We start from the raw sequence: 25,125 nt of genomic DNA on the forward strand, positions 1-25,125 counted from the left end.
AAAAGGATACATCAAAGCAGCCGCCCTGCTATTGTGCGAGAATGAGCTTGCATGAAAAAAAAACAAAGTATGTGGAAATACTTCTTATACAAAAGAATTTAACTACTATTAAGATGTTAAAATAAGTTTATTATGCTGCGTTTTATATTTGCTTCCATTGGGTGATTTGGTTCTCAAAGAAGTGGACCTATTATTGTCAACTGATGTTTTAAATTGTAACAGAGACCATCAGTTTAGCTTACAGTGATCAATGTTATTACTTTTTGGCGCCTTTGAGAGAGGTATTTTCAACAATATCGTGGCGAACATTAATTTCTTGGATGCTTCAAAGCAAGAGGAGACGGCCAAATCTTCCAAGAGGACTTTCTTAGCACTTACGAAAGCCGAAAACACCAGAATAGCCCAAACCAAAACAAAATACAACATAACAAACACGAGGAATGTCGGCGAAGAGAGGACAAAACATTGAGTACGTTAATAAAATGTGTTTGCATTCTCAGGTGTTCAAGTCAAGCTTTTAGCATTAGAATCCATTCTGTTTCAAGAATTGTCTGTGTGTTTAACAAAAGTGGTTTTTAGGAAATCTCCTCAAAGTATTGAACAGATATCTTCAATGAGATTACGTATACAAAGCACGTCGTTACAACGTTTATAATTTGTGTTTGTTTCTTTTTGTTTCTTTTGGAATTAGAGTCCATTCTGTTTCAAGAATTGTCTGTGTGTTTAACAAAAGTGGTTTTTAGGAAATTGCCTCGAAGTATTGAACAAATATCTTCAATGAGATTACTTATACAAAACATGTCGTTACAACGTTCATTATTTGTGTTTGCTTTTTGCTTGTTTGAATTTAAGCTGCTTAGAGCCGCCATTCTTTTAATCATCTGTCAGCTAAGTAAATAAATCCAAAATGACTGAATGGGAGTTGAAAAGCACATGAAGTAACAAAACGTATACGGAAATAAGGCTCAAAATAGACGATGAAAGACTCTATAAACTCACCATAATAGGAACGAGCCCCGACTTACATGATATAAAAACAGGATAATCCATTTAATGGAGATCTACTACGTTTTTCGCTATTGATTTTCCTCTTTCCGTTTTTCTGGAACATCAAAATTATCGAGGAAAACAAAGAGCTTAATTTCTCCTAAGGAAAGCCACTCTAAATGAAGTCATTCGTTGAGTATGCAAATATTTTTGAGTCAGTAAATTTTACAAACGTCACAAATTTTATCACCAGTTACCCGTAAAAATATACCAGAATGCAAGACAAAAGAAAATCAGTGCAGGCCCAAATATGACTTGGACGATTTATTAACTTCAAACAACAATAATAACGTGCAATATTACATTTCAGTGAATATTCACCATGTCACAAATGTTTAATTTTCAAATTAATGAAAATGGAAAACTGAATTAAAATGAACTAAAAATAATATTTCAGGTAACAGTCCGCATAACAATTGTCTCCTTTTTGAAAGAATGAAAAGTTCATAGTAGTTGTTTTTACTTTAACAGTGTGTCATTTGGTTTCCCGCTTGCTTAAAATGTAGAAAATCGTGTACATGGTATTTTGTATTTTTAGTTTCAAAGAGAAATTGGTTGTATTTAGCTGTATTTAAGTTTTATTTAAATTTCCTGCGGAAAAAAATTTGCTTACTTTACTTTTACGTATCTTCTTCTTGAGAGAAGATTCTTACATGTAGTCAGCAATCATTACAATATAAAGGACAAAAGGGGTTGAAACAAATTTGCGTTTATGCTGTTTCCCTTGGTATCTAACAAACGTACGGTAAGCACGAACGGAAAATTCCGTTCCCCCTCTGTTCCCCCAAAAGAATGCTGAGCTCGTGTACGAAAAATGCCTTGTACATCGTCTAGGAGGAAGGGTGGAATTAGCAAGATGCGTTGTAAATGGATAACATGGCTTCTTTTCTCGAGTCACACCAAATTAAGAGTTACCCGCAGTACTTTGTAACATTTGTTCCAAGCCCTTTTGTCCACCATTGTAGGTAAACTGGACCATTACGCAATTTGTTTTAATTCTAATAATACCAGCTATGTTAAGGTGGCGGTTTAAGACATAGGTTCCTACTCTCATCTACGCCAACTTGATCTTGTCAAGGTTAAGTTTGGTATCGAGTCCCATACTGCAGATGAATATTCCACGAAGTAAACAGCCTTAATCTAACAATTTCATGTCAGCGAACTCTGACTATTTTACAATATAAATGTATTAAAACTTAGTTTCTAATTTTGTAATGAAATTGATGAAATACTGTTTTCAGAATGATAATCCTTGATTGCTGACTAGTAATGCTTGGAATTGGAAAACAATGCTATTTCGACAGTTCTAACCAAATATAGGAAACCCCAAATTTTGGCTTTTCCCAAGCAATCATTGTGGATTGACCCGGTAAGAATTTTTACTTAAAATTACAAGTTTTAGGAGGATCAAAAAATTCAAGGAGAAGGTTCGCGTAGTCATCCTCCTCACGTCGATCATCAGCCTCTATGTTTTCTGTACGTCGACTAAGAACAGCAATTCTCTTATCAAATTTGTCCATTCTATCCTCCGTGCACTGCATAATACTCTCAGAGTTTAAACAAAAAGGTTCTGCATCAGAGCGGCACATGCTAGCGAAAGTTGATTCATCACAATATAACTTAAACTGGTTTCCTTTTTGGACTTTTTGAAACATCTCAAAAAAGCGCTCGTCAATAAATTTTGCCATTTCTAGATCCTCTGCACTTTCTTCAGCTTGAGTTTTGGCGTCGGTGTACGACTCATTCAGCACAGACACTAACATATTCATAAGGACAATGGTCATTGTTATATTGTATGTGAAAGCAAATAAGGGTCCAAGAAACGGGTTTTCACTTCTTAAATCATCCAGTGGGACAGCTCTCCCTAACAGAAATTCAAATTGAGAGATAACTGCTTTTACATAGCTTGAGTATTCAAGGGCTGCATGACCAAAAAACTGCTTCCCTGATATCACAAAAGCATTGAAAATTATCAGAAAGAAAACTACATACGACAGTTGATAACCCACTGACTGTCGGAAAGATGAAAATAGAAAAATCACATACGGGTTGAAACGGATCAAGTTCAAAAGCTTAACTGTTACCATAAAAATGGCAACAGCGATTGCGGCATTTTCCCAATTGGCCCAGTCTAGAGCTTCGTGAAAATGCAAAATTTCATATGGATTGGCTTGAATGGCTTTGATGCTCTTCAAAACATTCTTGGATCTGATCATATAGAACACTACTGATAGTACCGAGAAGATAATCATTAATAAGTCAACCATGTTCCAAACTGACTTGAAAAATCCGAGGCGCTGACGGTAAAGGTGGACCAGCATCACAATCAAGTAATAAAGCACCATCGCCATGAAAAGGAACTGACAAATGAGGTAGAACATTAGAGCTCCTGACTCTGTGCTGTACAACTCAAGTGTGTCAACCCTTCTAGTTGTGTAAGCAGCACCAGTAGCGATGACCTCGTAGAAGTACGTGGCGATACTGAGAAGATTTGTATTAGCATTGAACACGGCGAACTCTAATATCACGGCTCGAGTATGGCGATCAACCCATCCATAGCCGAAAGTCTCGCCCAGGACACCTTGAGCTGTACCTTCGTCATACCCCATGACGGCAACATAGCCCCCACCTTCATATGAATTTTGTGTGCCTTTAATCGGGTCGTTGTTAAGTTCTTCAGCAGTTTGGTACCTCCAAGGTTTGGGGCACAGTTGTAAAGCCGTCGGCCATGAAGTATTGAAGGGTAATGGTATCCAGCCAGGGAGATTCAGTTGTGTAGTGTCTTCTTTTTCACTGGAGTAATCGTAGTAGCAGTGCGAAATGAAGCGAGGAAGAGCTTCACAAGAACCTTCAAATTGAAAAGATAATCGTGGAATTAATTCGACATTTATTTTTTGGAATGAATACATCATTTGAAATTAAAACTATCGCAAAATTAAAATGAAACAAAATTGGCAATGGCAACTGCATGTTTGTGAACAAACTTGCACATCGCTTCCGTTTTCCTGACCTTTTCTTTCATCATTGTACTGTTTTATTTGATACCACTAATTAACATCAACTTATTATTTGTTTAAATAAAAAGTTAAAACTTTATCAAATTCCGTTGGTATCCGTACTTATTTTCATTAATGATTTTTTATTATTATTTTTGCTGTACTCCCCGATCAGCTATTCTCGCTGTTTGTGGCTAGCAATAATTTTATGTAAAATTTGCAAAAAAAAAACAACAACAACAACAGCAACAACGAAGGTTGAAGTTGAATGTTGAAGCTGAACTGTTATACTTGAGATTAGAAGAAGAGCGATGACTAGTTTCATGTCTGACTGCTTTTGTCATTGTTGCTTGAATTGGTGTTGCTTGAATTGACAACAATCTGACACCTGAGGGTAAAGCACTTGAGATCCAAGAATATGATAATTTATTAGACTTTGGTTTTAAGTGACCCACCCAAACAGCGTCATCGACACTGTTTGGTCGGGGCTTGTGATATCTTGTTTCCTGACAGCTTCAGGTGTAACAACAAAACTCGAACTTACTCTTTTTAATTCTTAGTTGTCTCATCCACGGCATCCCAATCAAAATGGACATCTTATTTTCAATATACACGTCTTTGTTCTCTTTGTTTCCATTGTACCACGGTTGGTTGTAAATGTTTGGAAGAAACTCCTGCCTCATCCACCCCCACAGTCTATGAGTGTCGGTTACCTGCAACAAGCATATCGAGGTGACAGATTACATTAAAAAATACCGCAGTGATTAAGTTGGTCACAAAAAAGCGACAAAACCATTACCGAAACTCGCCAATACAAACAAACACAGTAATAATGATAATAATAATGATAATAACAATAACAATAACAATAACAATAACAATAACAATAACAATAATAATAATAATATTAATAATAATAACGAATGTGTGAGAGGCTAGATACTGAGAGGTTCTAGCTGTTGTGGATGCGAGATGGAACCATTGACATCCTCATTCCTAATTCAAGGTTTTTATCCTCAACGAATGACTTACAAAACGCATATTGTTATTCCATAAGTATAGGAAATCGTATGAACGCGAGTGCATTTCGTGATTTATGGGCACGAGTGATGTTTTGAAAGTTCTCAAAATTGCATGAGCCGTAGGCGAGTGCAATTTGAGAACTTTCAAAACATCACGAGTGACCATAAATCACGAAATGCACGAGCAGGTTCATACGATTTTTTTATTTATTATATTCTCAACAAAATTACTCCATCGCGCTACTCTGCACGCCTTACGTACTACAAAAAACACTTCAATGGGTCCAAAATGCTCACATGTTTTATTTGAACCAATCAAAAATGTAATGTTGTGACAGGTAAATCAAGCGTAAAGTTTTTGAAAGTTTCTCAGAAAATATTACAAGCCGAACTCAAAAGCTAAATTTCAGTTTATATTAAAAGCGGCAAGAGTACTTAAGCCCGGTAATCTGTTTTCAAATGTTTGATCTCCGATCGGCCTCAGGGAATAACATTCTGACTTGCAGACTTTGGTGAACTGCATTGCCCCTGAATCACGTTAAATGTGACTTGACAGTTGTGAAAGTTGTTCACAGTGAAAGCATGGCCGCTTGTTTTCACCTGTTCACATGTTGAAGACGTTGCAGGAGAAGACCACATTGGTAGACCAGGAAAACTGCTGGAGGCTGCTGACTTCGGAGTCATGCTGATAATTTTTGAAAGCTGTCGCTGTTCCTTCTCGCTACCTTCATCGTAGTCGTTAAGAGACTTTTCACTTACGTGGCCGGTCACCTGGATTATCGACTGCCTCTCGACGCTTGCTGCTCTGAGTTTCTTCACAACTGTCTTCCTTGCGGTGTGGTTAGTCAATTTCTTCTTGCTTGTTTCCAGAGCTGTGTTCTTGACGACGCTCTTCATCATATTGTCGATGCTGTTTACGCCGAGCCGCTGCGCTCTTGTACCAAACATTTGTTTTGGGATTTTCGATTATGGCAAGGTAAAAAGGACCTTTGTCTCGCAGCTCTTGAGGACGTCTACCAAGGTGTTGCTTCAGTAACTCAACAGGGCATCTCTGACCGCCAGTAGCGAACATTTTTGGCAGAACACTACGATGTTTTGTGTTCAGTCCTCCCTGCCTCGTCTTTGTAGGATTTTCTTTAAATGTGACGTACTCTGTGCCTCTGTCGTCCACACAAAAACTGAAGTCCGCGACTTCCATTGAATGGTGTTCCTGTCTTCCCCTCAGGCCAAAATGTTGAGTCAAGATCCACCACATCGTCTGGGAAAGAACTCTTGGACTGCAGTCGCCGAGACTTTGTTCACTCCATAGCATTTTTTCTTCTTCGGCTGTCAGTGCGTTCGCGGCGTTGGGTCTCTTCCCTTTCCCTAGTTGACGGAGACACTTCACTTTTCCTTCGAGTACCAACTTCGACTGGTGAAACTCTCGGTCTCGTATAATAGAGTACTTGTAGTCATGCTCTTTTAAATAGCGGTCGAGGGCTGCCAGCATGGATTTTAAACTCTCAGGTTCGTCCTTTTGTGCGTATTTCTGTGTAGAAGATTTGGAACATTTTATCGAGTTGTTCGTGGTCGTATTCTTCCATTTTTGGGTTTACTTTTCGTTGAGTCGCCTATGTTTGCCAGACATTTAACCAGGTCTGTGTAGCTTTCGACGTGTTTTTGTTTTTCGCATTTTCTTTAAGTTGCTCAACGATGTTTTGGTTTGACAAAGCAAACCGACTCTCAGCCATTTTTTTATAATTTCGTGTTCAAATTTGGCGCTTTCCTGGTGTTTCCATGGCAACTTCTCCGTATTGCACTCTATAACCTATTTATGCATTCATCATTGACCAATCAGAAACGCGATATTTTGTTGAGTATATAATAAATAAGAAAAGATCGATGTTTTGCACTTATATACGCAATGTATACCAAAAAGTAGTTTTACTTAAGCAGAGTAGTCCGTTCAGCTACGAGGCAGGCATTCATAGGGGCCCTGGAAAATAAAGATATGTACAATTTATAAATAAAAAAATATTAAGTTATAGAAGAAAAGACTTCTTACCGCATCAAATTTCGTAAATGGATTTAGCATTGTCGAAGTCATCATAAATCGATAATTGTTCTTGTTTGCGTAACAAACCATCGCCAAGAAAAACACAAATATCAGATGGATTACTATTTCTCTGATCATGCCAGCCAACTTCGTCTCCTTTTTGGTTCTTTCACGTATCGCCTCCAGCCTCGACCTTTTAAACTTTTCCTTTGGATTATCAATCAGAAAATCAATATAATCCTCATGTGCATCACCTTCTTCAACGTCTGCCTGAGAATCAGTTTTGCCCTTGGTCCTTGCAAAAAGCAAAGAAACTACAACAACAGCCAGCATAACCTTCGTTGGCTGCACGACAAAAATATCCTGGCCGTTTGAGATCAAAATGGAGGACAACCATTGTTCAGCAACTTCTTTGCCCCACATTAAGCTGTAAAATAAAGTGAAGGCTGCAGCAGTTAGTGTTGTGACAAAGCAGAGAAACCAGGCAAGGTATACACAAAAGTGAGGCAGCATGCAGCCAACTTCCCTCACTTGATCCACCAGCTGCTGGGCGTGATCGATTACCTTGTATTTATCACCCTTCTGGCATCTTGGTTTGCTAGACTTAAAGAGAAAGACGATAAGGATATTAACAGGTGCAACTATCAGTCCACTTTGTACTCCAACGATGATCTGTCTTAGAGAAAACTTGAACGGTCCAACCTGTATAGCCCCGTCTGACTCTCCCCCAATGTTATAAAACATGGCATTTGCAATCATGACACTAAACAGAACTGACAGGCAACAAGAAGCTCTTTGTACGCGTGTGAATGTGCTGCTGCACGCTTTGCCAAACACAGACATCCATAAGTGGCTGTCGGCGATTTTCCTCCCGAAACGCGAGCGGACCTCATTTGAAAAGGTGACGGCACTTTTGTTGTTTACAGTAACTTCTATTAGGCCATCTTCCTTTTCAACAGCAAGCCACCTATTTATGGGATATACCCATTGTTCCTCTGTCTGCCTATCTTTGATGGTAACCGTTTCTACGAACCAAGACGGGTTTTCTCCATCGTTGTCGTGTTCTAAAGTTATTTCTTTTAGAGGACCCAGCGATTCATTCGTAATCAGAACAAATCCGCTGACACTTCCCCTTGAAAATAAGTCACACGATTCCCCTTTACTTCGAAGAGGAACCTGGTTCTGATCATTTATTTCGCCTTTTAAGCTAATTGTTACATTAGCTGTTGTCCCTGAGTTTTTCCAAACACCAGTTCCAATGACCATGTCGTAGTAATAGGTTCCTCCTTCAATGACGTTGACGTGCTTTGGAGGACACATCTGCGATAGGCGAACAATGATAGAAAATAATTCAGCATAAAATTAACACAATGATTGAGACGAGTAAACTACGACCAGCTCACAATAGTAACATTGAAACTGGAAAAAAACCGTGATGTTGCTTAGAAACATCGACTTTACACTGTGCTCAGCAACTTAACATGCAGTCTGTATATTGTTTGACGTTTGCAAACGCATATAAAACGCATGTAACATACGACATCGCATTGCATGTGTGAAGTCTATAGCAACTGGTTCGGCGCGGTTAATAAATTTCAGCTTGAATAATGGTGCCTTTAATGACAGGCTGACAACGGAGTTATTTTCCTGCCGTTGGCTACTTAAAGTACGCCTTAAATCTCGGACCCTAAATAAGAAGATAGAAAAACAGTGCATATGTAATAGGGTAAGGCCTTTATTCTCGTATTGTAACTCACCATGTTTTCGTCTCTTTTATCCGCTCTCCTAGCAAAAACAATCACAACGAAGTATAGAAGGAACGCGCAGCAAATAGTGACCAACACTGAAATATTGCCACTTTCAGCAAGATTTCCAAACTCTGCAAAAACTTTGTCGAAGTCAATGGGATTTGGGGCTTGTATGAAATTTCCCCCAAAAGACGTCAAGTGATTGCAACGACATATGAGATGGGTCGAGTTTGACTTGGGATCAACCTACAAAAAAGTACTTATTGTCACCAAGACGCTACAAATCTGTGAAAGTAAATTTTCGTACTTTTTTTAGCTGTTTAACACGCAATCGAGTTTAATTACTTTTTTTAGAGTGCCAGTAGACTAATTGGGGCCTTTACATTTTCAACAGGTGTTCTCGTTAATACTAACATGGCTAAAGATGACAAATCCCGAGCTAAATGAAATAAATTTCAATACGATAAAATGAAACCCGTGTTAAATAAATTGGTTCAGACAATACACTTGGGATGTTGAAACCCGGATCCTCATTATACAAGAGATCAGGGAACAAAATTTGGGAAATTAAAAGAATTGACACTAAAAGCATAGCTTTTGACCAGGGTTCAAAATCTGACCAACGATTATTTCAGCATTGGTCGATAGACCAGTTTACAAAAGTACCTTGCAGCCATCCCACATCCAGTTGTTCTTATCTTCAAACCAAGACAAGCAACTGGATTAGGTAATAGTTATGGTATTGTTGATGTATCATACTGAGGAACAACCATTTTTCCCAATGTTTTCCCTTTTCGTCGAATATTTGTGTTTTTTTATTATCGTGATGTGCAAAATAGTAATAACATATTTGGTTCTAAACGACAGTCTCCATTGATAAGTACTCAAACCTCTGGTGAAAAGTTGGAGGAAAATATTGTTAAAGTAAAAACTACCTTGCAGCCATCCGAGGTCCACTTGTCCCTGTCTTCAGACCAATACAAGCAGCTTGATTGAGTAATACTCATGGTGTAATTAACATCTGTTTCCGGCTCATACTGTGGAACAACTACTTTAGTGACTCCTTTTGGGGGTGGATCCTTGAAGCCGACACACGCACGCCTTTGCCGACCATGGCCAAAACACGATCTCCTCTCTCTTTCATGTTCAGTGGAATTTTTAATTGCCATTACTCCTACATAAAGTCGACCTGGCTTGGTTGGCACAGCTGCAATAGAACCCTTCTCGTGAAAACAAGATGTTTCGTTACCTTCCTTGTCGACCTCACATTTGTAATTAAAGGAAATCGTGAGGTTGAGATCAAATTCATCAATAGCCGGTCTTGATCCAAATTTAACAAATAATTCAATGGCAACGTTATTTTCTTGTATACCCATTTCAATGGTTACTGGAACATCTGCTAGTTCCGCGTAGTAAGAGTGGACTGCCATTTTGTTTGGCTTCAAGAAAAGATGTTCTGGTACCTCGCTAGTATTGCTTCTGTTGTTAGGTGGGCTAGAAATTGGAATGACCATCACAATATCATCATCAAGATTTTCCACGTTGATCTTTGTATCCCCATTTTGTAAGTCAAGACTGGTCACACTTGACTGGATCGCCTTGCTGCTGTTATCCCAGGTATAAGGATTGAAGCTGACTGCTGTCATCTGCCAACATAATTTATAACACGAATAAAATTGACATAGTACGCATTTATTGATTACCTTTCTATGATTTTGTGTATATCTAAATAAGATAATAATATCACTGAAAAACGTTTCTGTTTTTGTTTTGTGTGTTGAATTTAAACCGAAATGTTTTATATACAGGTGTGAAAACAGACTATTTATTAAGCCAAAATTAAATCGATTAGAATACCTTGAAAATGCTCGAACTATAGAGAACACATCTGAAATAATATTACAATCATATCTCGACGAATAGAATAATTTTGATACTTTTAACCTTTCTCCCGTCTAAATGTATAGAGTGGTGTGATTGAAATGGCTCTTGATTGAAACAATGTTCTCGATGAACATTACATTGGGAAGCGAGAGATGAGGGGGGTCAACTGGGTCGGGTCCCAAGACATGGAGGCGGGTTTCTAGATCCCAACTTTAATTTCTCCAAGTCCTGGTAACTATAAAGACCTGAGGTTTGTTTGTGTGCTCGTTTGCTTTTGTTTCGCTGAAATATTTAGTCTGAGTTACCAGTTATTTAACCAATCCTAGGCCCCTTACCTTTGCATTGACATCCCCACCACCCAAATTTCCAAGATTGTTCGGTAGCTTAAACTTTGAAGGACCTTCTTCCATGCTGAGTCCCCTGACCGCGTCCGAAGCAACTTTCTTTAAAGCTATTGCCAGGTCATTGGTCTTGATCACCATACTTTCAGACGCCACCAAGCGACCAAGAAATGCATTACTCATGTTTTTCAAGTTCTGATCAGCTCTTTCGACGTTCAACTGCAATGATAAGGGAAGCAGCAAATATTTCAACGCTGCGGAAAGTAATTAACCACGCCGTTTATGACTCTATCATGGAGGGAAGGGGGTATCTGAATTTACAGCAAGGTGCACCATGAATTCTATATATTTTTGTTTATAAATAATAATAAATTCTTGTAAGGTCTGCGAAATTAGAACAAAACGTAGCCTTCGACCGTATTTCACAGTGCTCATCATCCAAGGTCAGGAATTAATATACATAGACATATATTTGTTTATGTTAAGGGATCGGGAGCCTTTTTTGTCTTAAAAGTTTTCAAAATTTCATTTTTTTTTCTCGTAATAAAGGTTAATGCCATCTGCTGCATAATGCATTAATAACATTTTTTCCCAATTTTTAACAATTTATTTAACCCAAATAAAAAAAGTATTACTACCTGTTGGTGTGTCACCAATATCACCGTACCTGTCATCAATCTACAAACACCATGATAGTCCACATTGCAATAGGGACGAACGCGCAAACTTTTGTTGCATAATTCATTTATTAACATATTTCGTAAGTATTCCTTGGTTGAAAGTAGCTGTAGCTTTCGATATTTTGCTTATGGCCTTTGGTGTTATAGAAAGAGGATAAAAAGAAAGAAATATTCGTCGCTGTTTCTTCCTTCGAAGAAAAAAATGGTCTTAGGCGAGAAAATCAATGGCGATTCCAGTTCGGAGAATATGTTAGCTAAAAAAAGGTGTCGCGGATTTTTGTGTTTTGTATTCATGCCTGAGGTATTTGCATTCTCATGAGGCAGTCACTCCAATTGAAACTACAATATTTCAGAGATGATCAGAATTATCGACAAACGCGCGCAAACATCATCTTCAAAGCAACATCATGTCAACAGCATCAGTTTCCAAAAATTTTTATAAGGCGCTGGAACTTCCGTTATGAGGATGGGTCGGTTTTTCAAAAATTTCCTCAAGACTGGAATTGAACTTCCTCACAAAGATTTGCATTTATTTAGCCATAACTATTTGGCATAGTAAAATTATGCGAAATTTAACCCTTTTAGAGAGGCGGTCCTGGAGTAGTCTCCTGCTACATAGTGAGAGGGGATGGAGTTTTAAAAGTTTATGTCCGACCCCAATAGATCCCTGAAAAGTAATGAGACTAACAAAAGACAACTAAAGATACCAGAAAAAATTAAAACAAAAAATAACAAAAACCCGGTAACTAAATAAAGAAGAGAGTTCAACGTGTTGAGAAAAAACCTCTTTGTCGCAATATGGTTGCCACGGCAATTTTATAAATCAATTACAGGTCATAATAAACATAAATTTCAGGAAGGATCCCAAGGTTTGCTTGCTTTTTCCCTTATATTAAAAAGTCTGCTTGGCTTATTATACCTTTGCCTGGTCTGATTATGGAGCTAACAGACTTCTATCTCCTTAATACCGAAATAATTGTTTGTACCTTTGAAGATGAAGAATCCGCCGGAGTTAATCCAGTTGCTTGACTCGTACCTGATGAAGACTTAAGAACATTCTTAAGGACACCTGCGACACCCACAGCTGCTTCTTCTACCTCTGGCGTTAAAGGTTCTTCTGGGTCGTTTAGAGCATTAACAAGTTCTTCTGTTGCAGTGTCGGACATTTTTAGTGCTAAGTCCTGAAACGTGGTGAAAAAAATTATTAGACCTGTCAATTGTTTTACCCTAACCAATAGAAAAAAGTAGGAAAGAATAATACCCACCCTGGCCGTACAATGGAGAACAGAAGTGGATGCTACCTTTCTGTCAAATTGTGAGGAAATTTAGAAATCTACTCTTGAAAGATCAACATCATCAGTAGCTGTCTTTTTAGATTTTTTCATTAATTTCTTTTTCTTTACAAATGATTCGAGAGATTTTATTCGATGACATGTAACGTTGCAGTAGTAGCTAACCTTAAATAGGCCTGCCGACCAAAATTTTGAGGGTTTTCAGGTAGACTTATCTTTCTGTGAGTAGTCTTTGGTACTTCAACTTTTCTTGTCCGTGTTAGCAATCTTTCATTTCATTCAAATTTTAGAATGTTTGTGATTTTCTGGAAATAGAAAACCCGAGAAGACGGATCGGATATGCACAAACCAAAGTATATGTTTCAGGTATATAGGTTACAACTTGGTGTCAAGTTGTAACCGGTATATACTTCTGGTACAAGTTAATGGCATCATATGCACAGCATTAAAACCGCCATGGTAACACCTTGACGGGACACAGGTGGCAAGTCATTAGCGATAAACAAAATAAGTGTATTGTAACAGAAGAAAAATCCAAGGGAGGCGGGAGGAATACCAAAGAACCCCCTGGTACCACAGGGGGGGGGGGGGGGGGTGGGTGTAAATTTTCTAGGGTCAAGGTCCCCACGGTCTCTCCAGTATCAAAAGGCCACTTATTAAAGTGACAACAAAGCAAGTGAGGGCGAGAGTTCCATCGACGGTGCCTTCGTCAAATTATCGCGATCTCAAGGAGAGACCCTGTTCTAAACGGCGAGGTCCTTAATTACACGCTGACACTCCTGTCACGCAATCACTTACTACTAATACATTTCAATTAAATAGAATAAAGGAGGAAATAATCATGATACGAAATGGCAGTGGAGGCGCTAAGAAGGTGCTACAGAGTGGATACAGTCGAATAAGTGGATGAAAGGAAAACTGAGCGTGTGAGGAAATTAATTAAAATGAACGACACGGACAAAACACGATAAATTAAAACATTAAATTGGTAACTAACCACGGCATTTGCTCCCCCTCCCCCTCCACCTCCTCCCTCTCCTCCTCCACCCGCTTCATTAATTACCGCCATAATTGTGCGAGACATCTCTGGACTCTCAGCCTTTATGGATGTGAACTTATCGGTGATAGTGACTGCGATCTGTTCAAAATAGAAATGCAGCGTTAAAACCCTAATTCCCGGGTACGAAAAATACCTTGTGGACCTCAACATTGTAAGGGAGAGTAAAATGCTTTGTAAACAGTTATGGATTCTTTAGTGAGATAATACTAATACCGTAGTTTTCTGGCATAATAATTGTAAGATTTCTCCCAAGCCTTTTTTTTCTTGATCGTAGATACAGTTTTGAAAGAAAGCATTGAAATTAATGCTTCTAGCAAGATAAATAATTGTTCTTCATTAGCCATGTCAGCAGCCATTCCGGCCGAGAAGAGTTAAGGAAAGCAGTTCCTCGCAACTACCAATACCAATTTCTCAGCAATCAAGTTATCACTGTATGTTTCTGCTATGCGTCCCTTTACTCGGGTATTAATGTACTTTACATTATTTTAGGATATTATCTTATTTTATTGCATGCGTACCACTATTTTGACAAGTATGCTCAACCCTTTGCCGCAAGGGGACTTTGCTTTGGAAGCCTTCAAGACAGACATTGCAAGTTGTGCAGCCTGGCTGACTTCTCCTTTGTTTAGAAATCCGTCCAATTTATTTCCTTCACCCACCACAAGGCTTTTTAACTGAATTCCAACTTCTTCAGCTGGTGTCAGACACGGATCAAGCTTCGAAGATCCCTTAACCTGCAAACATCGAATTAAAGTGCAACACACGTTTAAGACAAAAGCAGTATGTTCTGATTAGGAAGCGAAAAAAAAAACGGCAGTTAATAGTTAACACCAAAATCAACTGCTTACCTTAACAAACAGCGTGTATACAACCCTCACTCCAACAGAATTTTTGATAATGATGTTAATTGCTAACTTGTAATCATCTCCTTCCTGCCCTGCTGGTAGCACTGATGATGCGGACTTGGGAGAGTTACCGTAGGATATTGGGTCCTTCCCAACACGAAATTCATAGATAAGTGGCGTGTTCTTATCTTGCCATTCAAAACATTCAAATGTGAACTGCGTCTCAAGTGCCACGCCTTCAGTTGATGAGGGACTACAATGGCCACTATGTGGCGCCCCAGCAGTCTGAAATTTCAACACTCCAAACCCTTCTGATCCCGCCAGAGATGTTACAACAAGCATCAAACTGAATTTGAAACCGGATGGCAAAGCATTGCTCTTGATTATCACATTATTAGCGTTTATTCCTGTTGAAGTCATGTTGGACAAAATAGTAACATTTTCCCAAATGTTCGTTGCTTCGTTTAACTTCCTCAAGCGCCACTCAAAACCTGAGCCATTGCAAGCCGAATTTGGACATTCTGACGTTACTCTGAGCTTGTTAGAAGCAGCGACTACAGCGCCACAGTCGACAAAACACCTACAATTAAAATAGCAGAAACAATAAAAGACATGTAAAACACAAGTACCTTTAGAACGTAGCCTCCAGACGTGCATATACTATATTAAACTAACGTACGGGAAATCTCTAATGTCTGATGGCAATACCTCTGAGGTTAAATGATACATATTTGAGGTAAGAAATCATTCGTAGATAGTTTCTCGATTATAGATCTTTCTGCATATACGAACAAGAACATACCTAATCTTTCTTCCACACACATCATGGATCTCGAACAAAAAGAAAGCCCAGCCTGACTTAAAAAGACAATAAGTTACCAAAATAAGCATTTCTTTGATGTCCTTTTGTAAAGGAATGCTAATTAACTAACCATTTCTGCCAATGTTAATTTCTCAGGCTTTACCGGTGGAAAGGAGTTATTGGTTACAATATCTCCTCGCTAATTAAGAGGGAATTATACGCTACTTTTAGTTTTCTATCTCAAACACATTATCTACATACTACAAGTTTACCTAGCTTTCCTCCATTGTATACATGCATTTTAAATTTCAAGTCAACGTTCAATTCAAGTAATTGTTTATATATATAAATGTATTTTACTTCAACACAGTAATTTAATCAGACATCATCTGACAGGACGAAAGCTAGGCTTCTCTTATACCTTAAAGTCACTTGAGGAATCTCTCCAGCTGCAATCTCAAAGGACATCTCTGCGAAGGCGCTTCTCTTATCTTTGGTGACAGTCAATCTCAGAACATAAGTCTTTCCGACAGTAAGTTGACTAGTGTCGATACTTGTAGCTGTGGAGTTGACATTTTCGTTTGTGAAAGAACCAAAGCAGTCATAACTCATGGACGTGTTGTCAACTAAATCAGCACAGGACCAAGTGAAGTTGAGCCCAGTATGGGTTCCAGGGCCGATATCTCCGTCATAACTCAGTGATCCATCCACAGTCACAGTCTCAGTAGATCCCCAACGAACGCTGCTTCCACCATCAATAATAGCTCGTACTGGACCAGCAATACTTTCAATAAACCCATAATCAAAAGCCTGAAGAGTCCGTGGAGCAGATGGATCACCGATTTTAATTAAAGCCGAGAATTTCACTTGATAGATACCAGCTACTACAGATCTCTTGCCTATGATCCATTCAGCAGTTCCCTGACTGACTAAGGTTCCCTCTGCTGACTCTGAAGCTGCCAGTTGTGCTTCACTCACCAGACGCCATTCTAATACACTTTCCAATATAGTAGCATCTCCAGGTAGACCCTCAATCAGGGCTTCTTGAACGCTCTTCACAGATCGCTTGACCGGAGTGGCGTGATATTTATCCTTGGAAATGTTTCGAATGGACACTACAAAGTCTCCTGTGGATAGATATGTATAATATAATGTCATTTAAAGCTTTTTTTCTCAGACAAAAATCTTAATGTTAAACAAATGTTAAATAATTAAGATTATTTACAAACTGGCTGCCCTGTTACCCTGTCCATTTGATTTTACTTCTCCTTGCACATATAATCTCTGTTTCCCAAGATTCTTCTCTCTAATGGCCCTCTAATTCAACCTGTTAAGAGCTGTTTACTGCCATCATTTTAGAATATGATTCAGTTTTAGTTCCACGCTTCCCTCAGTAACACCTTAAAAAAACTGGGTAGGAAATCGTTTCCAGTTTATTGTAACGAGTCATAAGATGAGAGTACACCGCTAGCTTTCATATTTGGATGTCATGCAACCGATTACTCAATTTGTTGGTTTCGTCCCACTAGCCCAACCGGGGCTTTAGACAGTGGTATTGACGTAACGATGTCATAACGCAATTTTAATACAATTTCGATTGCCTCTCCAGCGCTGTGATTGGATGAAATGATCTTATTTCAGTGACACTCGAAACTTTCGCCTACCCAGTGTTTCAGTTGGAGTACTTTAGAGGGTAGTGTAAAAGTGGATCTGAGTGGAATTTTCACAATGGCGGCACTAAACAGCTTAAAGCAGGCGCGGAGTCGGAGAGGCATTGGAGGAAAAGTAGGAAGGAAACAGGGATTAAATGGACAGACAGATTAGACGGTAAGATGACAATTTTATTTTCAGTCATTTTTTACCCGAGAATTCCATGTTTCCTACTGCTCATAATGATACCACTGATTTCTCGGTGTCCCTTCACCCTCGAACAGATATAAGCCTTCCAAATCTCAGCCCCTAAATTATTAGGGACTAAATAATACCTAAAGAAGAAACCTATCAACTTTTAGGATTAGTTCTTCTAATATGCTATCTTAATATTTCAAGTTGTTTCGCCAAAGCCAATTCCTTCCAAGGATAAGGCCTAGCTCCCTGAAAATCTGTCCCTCAAAACGCGTCTTGAACAGATTAAACACTATGCCTTTTTGCCGCTCAGCTTAAATAGAAAGCAAATATGAAAAGAAAAAAAAAATGTGTTGGGCACCGAATTGGAAGAAGCCGCAATCCGTACAAGACCGTCAATTTTTGTGACAGAGCTTTTTCATATTACATATACCCAAAAGTAACTACAAGCGATGAATGTCATAATCTATACGTAAAGGGATCTAAGAGAGGAGACATAATAGATTTTCCTGAATCATGTTTTCAATCCACTCATTTTAAAAGCGTCTGAGGTAACGTCAGTCGTGGTGATGCAAATCATTTCCGAACGCCTTAAGATTATACCAAGGTACAGGTAATTTAATTTCCCTTTATTGTGCTGTAGTTTTTATACAGCAATACTCTGGAGAGCATAAGCTCCTTTGCTGATTTAGAAGCAAAATTGGATAAATAAAATGGTGAGCCACATATTCATTAAAATCGTACTAACCTAAAGGATCACAAATCAGTCCGTCTCCAGTGTAACCGGTACGACAACTGCAGGTGAAAGAACCCTCAGTGTTGTGACAGTGAGCTACTCCATGGCAGTTGTGAGTTGACGTTGTACATTCATCGATATCTATTTCAAGAACGTTTTAAAACAGTCTTTCGTGAGCTGTAATCCAATTAGTAAACATTATGAAGATGAAGTTTTGAAGTGAATCCTAGCTAGACAGGGGGAGAGGGACGTTTTCTGCCCACGACGACTTTAAATGTTTTAAAATACCTTTTTTTATGTTTAAGGAATCACCATTAAAGTTCGTGACTTTTTTAGAAAATTAATCTAGGAACGAATTTGATATCGTAGGCCAGTGTTAATTAAATATGATGTTACTGTGGAAACAAATTCTGAGAGGTTAATAAGACAAATGGAAAAGTAATGTTTTTGATTGGGAAAAAATCCTTTTAGTCTATTGGTTTTTATCAGTTTTTGATCTATCTTAGTGGTTTCCTAAGGCCTTGAGGAAATCCAAAAAATCGGATGTAGTTCACACCTCTCAAAGGAAATATCTTTGGATGTCTTCTTCAAAACTCTCGATGTTATATATTGCTATATCGTGTTACCTTATTCTTGCTATTTGATCATCGGCAAATTGACAGTTGTCTTATTTTGAAAATTTTAGGTAGTTTAGGCTCGGCTTCAAACATTTGTAAAGGAAATCTACAGAGCACAGTTAAAAGATGGAATAGGTAACCGAATATGTTCTGTGATTAAGTTATCATTCAACTTACTCACATCTAAATATTTGTATCGCAAACAATCGATTAACACGAATCTTTATGAGCAAAATTTTACCTGAACATGTTGCACCATTTCCCGAATATCCTTGATTGCAAGTGCACTCAAAGGATCCAACGGTGTTAGCACAAGTGGCATGTGGATCGCAGTTATCAGTGTTCATTGTGCATTCGTCGATGTCTGTCACAAAACATCAAAACAACTATTACTGATAATGTAACTTATCAATAGAATACGCAAAAAATTAATTTACACAGTAATCCCAAGGAATTTTGTTCTCTACAATCTATAGCTAAGGACATTTTTGTTTATTTGTTTATTTACATGTTTCTTTTCTTTAAAGTGTTTGCGTTTACAAATTTTTTTTTCAGTAGTAAGGCAGTTTTCATATACGTTTTAATTCCAATAGTTTTCGGTGTTGATTTCAACAAGCCGCATGCGTGAGTTATCCCCTGCTTAAGATTTATTGTCGAATGATCTACCTGGTATGTTGAAAACTGCTAGGAATTTATAACAGTGCTAAACCAGTATTACTTTAACAGCTCATCGAACACAGGAACATCATTCAGGCTGAAAGTTTTGAAAGGTATCTCAGTATCATAACAGTGTTGAAAGTTGAAAGTTTTGAAAGGTATCTCAATATATCATAACAGTGATATTTTCAAACGATACTGCTGAAGGTTTCGGTAAAATGGAAAATCCATACCTGTACACGACAATCCATCTCCGCTGTAGCCTTCTTTGCAGGTGCAAGTGAATGAACCTCCAGTGTTGGTACAATTGGCGTCACTATGGCAATTGTGGGCGTTTGCTGTACACTCATCGATATCTAAGGAAATTAAAATCCACATTTACATGAAATTTTCGGTTGGTTTTACGACTCAAAAGAAAACCTTATAAATTGCTCCCTATGCAAGTCTAACAGCAAACACAAGACAATTTCTTGAACCATTTTGTTAAGTATAGAAATTGCACTCACCACTACATGTTACTCCATCACCAGTGTACCCCACGTTACAAGAACAAGTAAAAGAGCCGATAGTATTGTTGCAAGTAGCTGATGCATGACAATTGTGAGAGTTGGCCGTGCATTCGTCAATGTCTTTTTAAAATCAGAACAAACAAGTTATTGTCAGTATTTTACTGGTTATAAGAAATTTGAAGTTTTTCTTGTAATTTTTCTATGGTTTTGGTTGTGAAGAACAGATGACACCATTATCGTGTGTTTAAACGTCATTGGTCCACCTTGTGGACCTCAAGGAAACAGTTTAGGAAATAACAAGTCTCATTGCCGCAGCCCTAGACTACCTTGAAGTTTCGAAGGCCAGTATGAAAAATTAATTATTACGAGAATTCGGCTTTCAAGAGGGACGAAAGGGCCCCTTGAAAAATGTTTCGAAACGACTTACAGTTGTTTTTTAAAGGACTCGAGGCAACCTTCTAATCTTTGCTGTCCTCATCAAGACGAAATGTCATAGTATAAATAAAAATAAGTATTTTTCACTGGGGTCCAAGAAAAAAGTCATTTTGGTAAGTCCTTTACAAAACCTTAAGCACTTGTTTCCCATTACTCGGTGTTATGAATAAGCATGACCGTAGCTAATATATTATCTCCCACCCCACAGTCGGGGCTAAATTATAATTGGTAGATTTGTATCAAAAGTCTGGATAATTTGAAAATTGCGTGTCTTATATAAGGTTTTTATAGGTAAACCAAAATAAATGATTCTTTAATCGAATATATGCTGTAAATGTACTAACCGTTGCATGGCAACCCGTAATAGCCTGTTGGGCAGATACACACGTTGGAGCCATCGGTGGTATTACAGGCATCGTTCGCGTCTGCATAAAAGAAACGTTTTCGAAGTGTTTAAAAAAAAACCTTGACAATACCAATATATTAAGTAACGTGATAAATAATTTTCTTACCGCAACTGATCATCGTTTATCGACCATAACCGTTGTGTAAATAAATCTCGAATTGTCTACAAAATGTAAAACCTTTGTTATATAGCAAGCCCGCTATTCCTCTTCCTACTTTTACTTCAGTGGAAGTATGAGGTTTCTCGTAGATCCGACATAAATAAAGCACTATTTTTATGTCACATTAATTAACCATATGTCTCACCATTAACACCACAGTAACGCGTATGGCATCCAGCCGGGGCGGTTAACCTGTAAACGAAGAATCCGTTGCATTTTTTTATCTTTATTGTTTGGCTAGAAGAACAACAGTCAGAATTCCAGTGAAAACACGCAGTTGTCGTCACCGTGTCATACAATTTGGTGGGGTGAGGATGATTAACCCAACCGGCCATTTCTGTGTTACAGCTCTCTTTTGGAATGCAGTGGGTAGCCATCATAACTCCAGCAGCTCCTTTAAAACGGTACCAGTTATCGCTGACTATAACGTCTCTATCGCAGCTCAAATTAACTCCATCGTCGTAACTCCAGTGTCTATTGGGCTCAGTTAGTTCTGTATGACCTTTCGGTAAGCAGTTATAAGGTTCAATTACTGAAAATAAAACAGGAAAGCACACTTTTTATTTTATTTTTTTCCGAAAAATACGGCAATCATAGTATGAAGGTTTTAGCAACTACGAGTATACCCACTACCCTTTGAATGAGACGCTGGCCAATTGAACGGTTATGCCCAGCAGTGTGTATTCTGTACCCATTGATACATCTAAGTAAAGGTAGTTTATTGTAAAGAAAACAAAACAGCAATGAAAATTAGAACTAAGATACCAACCTAGCCTCCAACCACCGACCGTCCGATCGAAAGCTCATCGCGTTAAACGGCCATTTATAAGTCTTATGTATCCCTTTCGCGATAATAAAAAGATAGATCATCGAGCTGAATTTAATTAAAAACCCTAAAAAGTGTGCAACACAAAAATTGCAAACTCCAATTGCACATTTGAGCATGTATCTTATTGTGTTTGGCTAATATCAGAGTAACCATCTTCTTTATGGATTTGGATTCTTTCTTTCTTTTTCTCTTTCGTTCGTTCGTTCATTCATTCATTTATTCATTCCTTCCTTCCTTCCTTCATTTATTCAGTCAGTTATTCATTCACTCATTCATTCACTCATTCATTCACTCATTCATTCATTCATTCATTCATTCATTCATTCACTCATTCATTCATTCATTCATTCATTCATTCATTCATTCATTCATTCATTCATTCATTCATTCATTCATTCATTCATTCATTCATTCATTCATTCATTCATTCACTCATTCTTTCTTTCTTTCTTTCTTTCTTCATTTTTTTTTTTTTGTCTTTTAGCGTCGACATTTAAATGTAAGCAATGAGGCCCCAAGGTCCTTCTCGCTTTCAAGTGAGGTGATAAGATAGATAAATTTATTGCATTCGACGTACAAAGAACGCACTCCTAATTTAGATCGTAGCAGAGATTGTATGGGACAATCAATGATGATTGCCGTCAATATATATATAAATGGATCTTGGGACGCGTATCTGGCATTATCCCCCGCATCGCAGATTTTGCAGGGGCCGGCTGGTGACATCATCACCAACTTAGCAAAGGAGAGAGAGCCTGAAATCGAGATCATCGAATCAAATCCACTCCTTAATCTTTGATTATTACTAGTGTCCAAATATAGCTGTTAAAGACAATTCATGCTACCACATAATTTAACCTATGAGGAATGTTATTATTGGGTTATGTAATATTTCTAACATTTTACAAGCTTTTTTTTATAAAAAGATTTCCCTTTGTATGAGATTACGATAATTAATACTGCACAAACAAAAAAAAAACTTGTTTGAAAAAGTTGTAAACTAATAAATAAACAAATAAATAAATACACCCCTACATATAGGAAACTGTTTTCAATTGTTACGCTTACCATCATACGTAGTGCAATATCTCGAGTAACAAAGTCGCACGGGAACCAACTCATAAACATAATAGCCATCACAGTTAAGAACTCTGATGTTTCTGTTTAAATAGCAACAGTTCGAGCCCCAGTTGAAACACACTTTCCTCGTTACCACACCATCAGCAACTGTTGGATGCCCTCCGTCTAACCAACCGGTAGATGCAGTATTGCAGCGGAATTTAGATGGACAAGTCTCAGGCAGTGATGTCCCTGCTGGTTCAGTTATGCGGTACCACCCTTTTACGATTTTGTTGTCGCAACTCTGCTTAGGAACACCATAGCTAATGTGTCTTGTGGCAGAATCAATAACCGTGTACGTGCTACATGGGTCTGCGAAGAAAGGCCGCGTTCCAAGATGAAACGCCGAGAAGATAACGATAAACTTTTATAAGGGCCACGGGCGGCCACAAACGCCTGTCCGCTCTCCTGTTATTTTCCCCCTTAGCAGCCCCCAGGCAAACCTCCCGAAATCGCATTAACAATCCTAAAAAGAATCCATGCCGATTGTTTCGAAAACATTTTATTAGCGACAGCATGATCTCAATGAATTGAAGCTCACTGCAAAGACAAACGTCAAAGAAGCAATTTCTTTGCATAAAAAGGTTGCTATGTTGCCTTTTTTTTCCTGCTTAAATCACACGTATCAGCTGAATGAAAGGTTTGAAGTTGGAAAAGAATCAATTGAAAAAAAAAATGTGGATCAACAGTAAACCGCACATATTATTATAATGAAACCGCACTTCATTCCATGCGATTTGCACAGTGACAATAAATATTGAATCGTTATCTCTGTAGGTGTTAAATCAAGTCTTTTCTGGAAACTAATTAAGTAAATGGACGATTCTTCTTGTTTATACAACGAGTTGTTTAATTATAATTTTAAGGCATATAGTAGAAAAAAAACTCCGTAGATGCTTATGGCCTCTACAATAAAAGAGAAATTTAAATTTTAGTCTTAATGGTGAATTTTCATCCGTTTGTTGTTGTATATCCATATATAACTCATAAACCAACCTCCAAGGATCTGTTTTCCTTTCATTATTACCACCATCAACACATCGATTAAAATCCACATCGTGGTTCTCTAGAAAAAAAAAATAATGAAAGATTTCTTTTGAAATTTTTACCCAGGGTTGGCATGCTCACAAAACGCCTTTTTTTTTATTGAGCTCAGGTTGTCAACGAGACAACAACCGTTTCCTATTAGAATGGGGCCGTTTGTCGTTTATTGTGGCCTTTACCTCCTTTTTGAACTTACACAGCAGCACAGAGGTAAATAAAAGGCCGGTGGTCTCAGAGCCAACTATCCTCTTTTGTAATTACATTACCCATCTATCTCCCTCCGATATAAATCAGATTGGTGTTTCGCAAAAGCCTCAATTCTACATTCTGCTTCCCTGGGCTACTGTCAAATTTAATGTTAGCTGTCTCAACCGTGACTAAGCTTGCGCGATATTAATGGTGTACGATATTAATCCCGACAGTTAAGTTACTTTAGAAAGGTTACTTAATCATACAAAAATGCCTTCAAAACGTCTATGAAAAGTATAAAAAAGAAGTGTCTGTCACTAACTTACCTGAAATAATATCAGTGGAATTTTGGGCACCATCTTTTAATGGAGATCGCATCGATAAGTCAGAAGAAAGCTGTTTTCGATCCGAAAAAAAAAGGTTTCTCCTACGTTATTGTCATAGCATGGAGTAACTTACGATGACAAAGGAGTTGTAAGATTGAATGGCTCCAACGTGATGCATCAACTAAATCGCAAAACATAAACATATTAATCATTCATCATATTTCCTAGTGACTTGAAAACAATGCGATTGACTGTAGAATAGCCAAGAAAATAAGATGACGCTTTTGTTTGTCGAAAAAAAAAAAACAATTCATAATATGTTTCCTTGGCTTTGAAAATTATATGTACAAAAAAAAAATTCCTCACGATGTCTTAAGAAAGAGCTCTAAAACTAAGCGCGCCTCTCTCCAAGATCCTCATAGTCAATGTTCTGAAGAACATACGTACTTGAGTTTGCAAGACTGCTCTTTAACAGTGTAGGATGTTTCGAATTATTCTCTA

The 25,125-nt window shown here is 38.0% G+C and overlaps 1 protein-coding gene and 1 pseudogene across 1 annotated transcript; both read right to left on the bottom strand.

Moving 5' to 3' along the window:
- Positions 1–1,346: 1,346 nt before the first annotated feature.
- LOC146489053 (polycystin family receptor for egg jelly-like) lies at positions 1,347–24,817 on the bottom strand. Its single transcript, XM_085106372.1, has 20 exons — positions 24,625–24,817; positions 24,062–24,131; positions 23,015–23,377; positions 21,263–21,649; positions 20,896–20,976; positions 20,114–20,236; positions 19,841–19,963; positions 19,192–19,314; positions 18,346–18,474; positions 16,174–16,879; positions 14,954–15,530; positions 14,624–14,839; positions 14,043–14,183; positions 12,740–12,934; positions 11,068–11,292; positions 9,784–10,494; positions 8,858–9,094; positions 7,110–8,420; positions 4,588–4,756; positions 1,347–3,895 (listed from the first exon to the last, which is right to left on the bottom strand). Exons 1-20 carry the CDS (start codon positions 24,655–24,657, stop codon positions 2,427–2,429), a joined length of 7,389 nt encoding a protein of 2,462 aa, XP_084962498.1. The 5' UTR covers positions 24,658–24,817; the 3' UTR covers positions 1,347–2,426.
- On the bottom strand, positions 5,294–6,933 carry LOC146489054 (uncharacterized protein KIAA1958-like; annotated as a pseudogene).
- Positions 24,818–25,125: the final 308 nt, after the last annotated feature.

This window comes from Pavona decussata, unplaced genomic scaffold, assembly GCF_977016875.1.
Source record: "Pavona decussata unplaced genomic scaffold, jaPavDecu1.1 SCAFFOLD_6, whole genome shotgun sequence".
NCBI classification, from domain to species: Eukaryota; Metazoa; Cnidaria; class Anthozoa; order Scleractinia; family Agariciidae; genus Pavona; species Pavona decussata.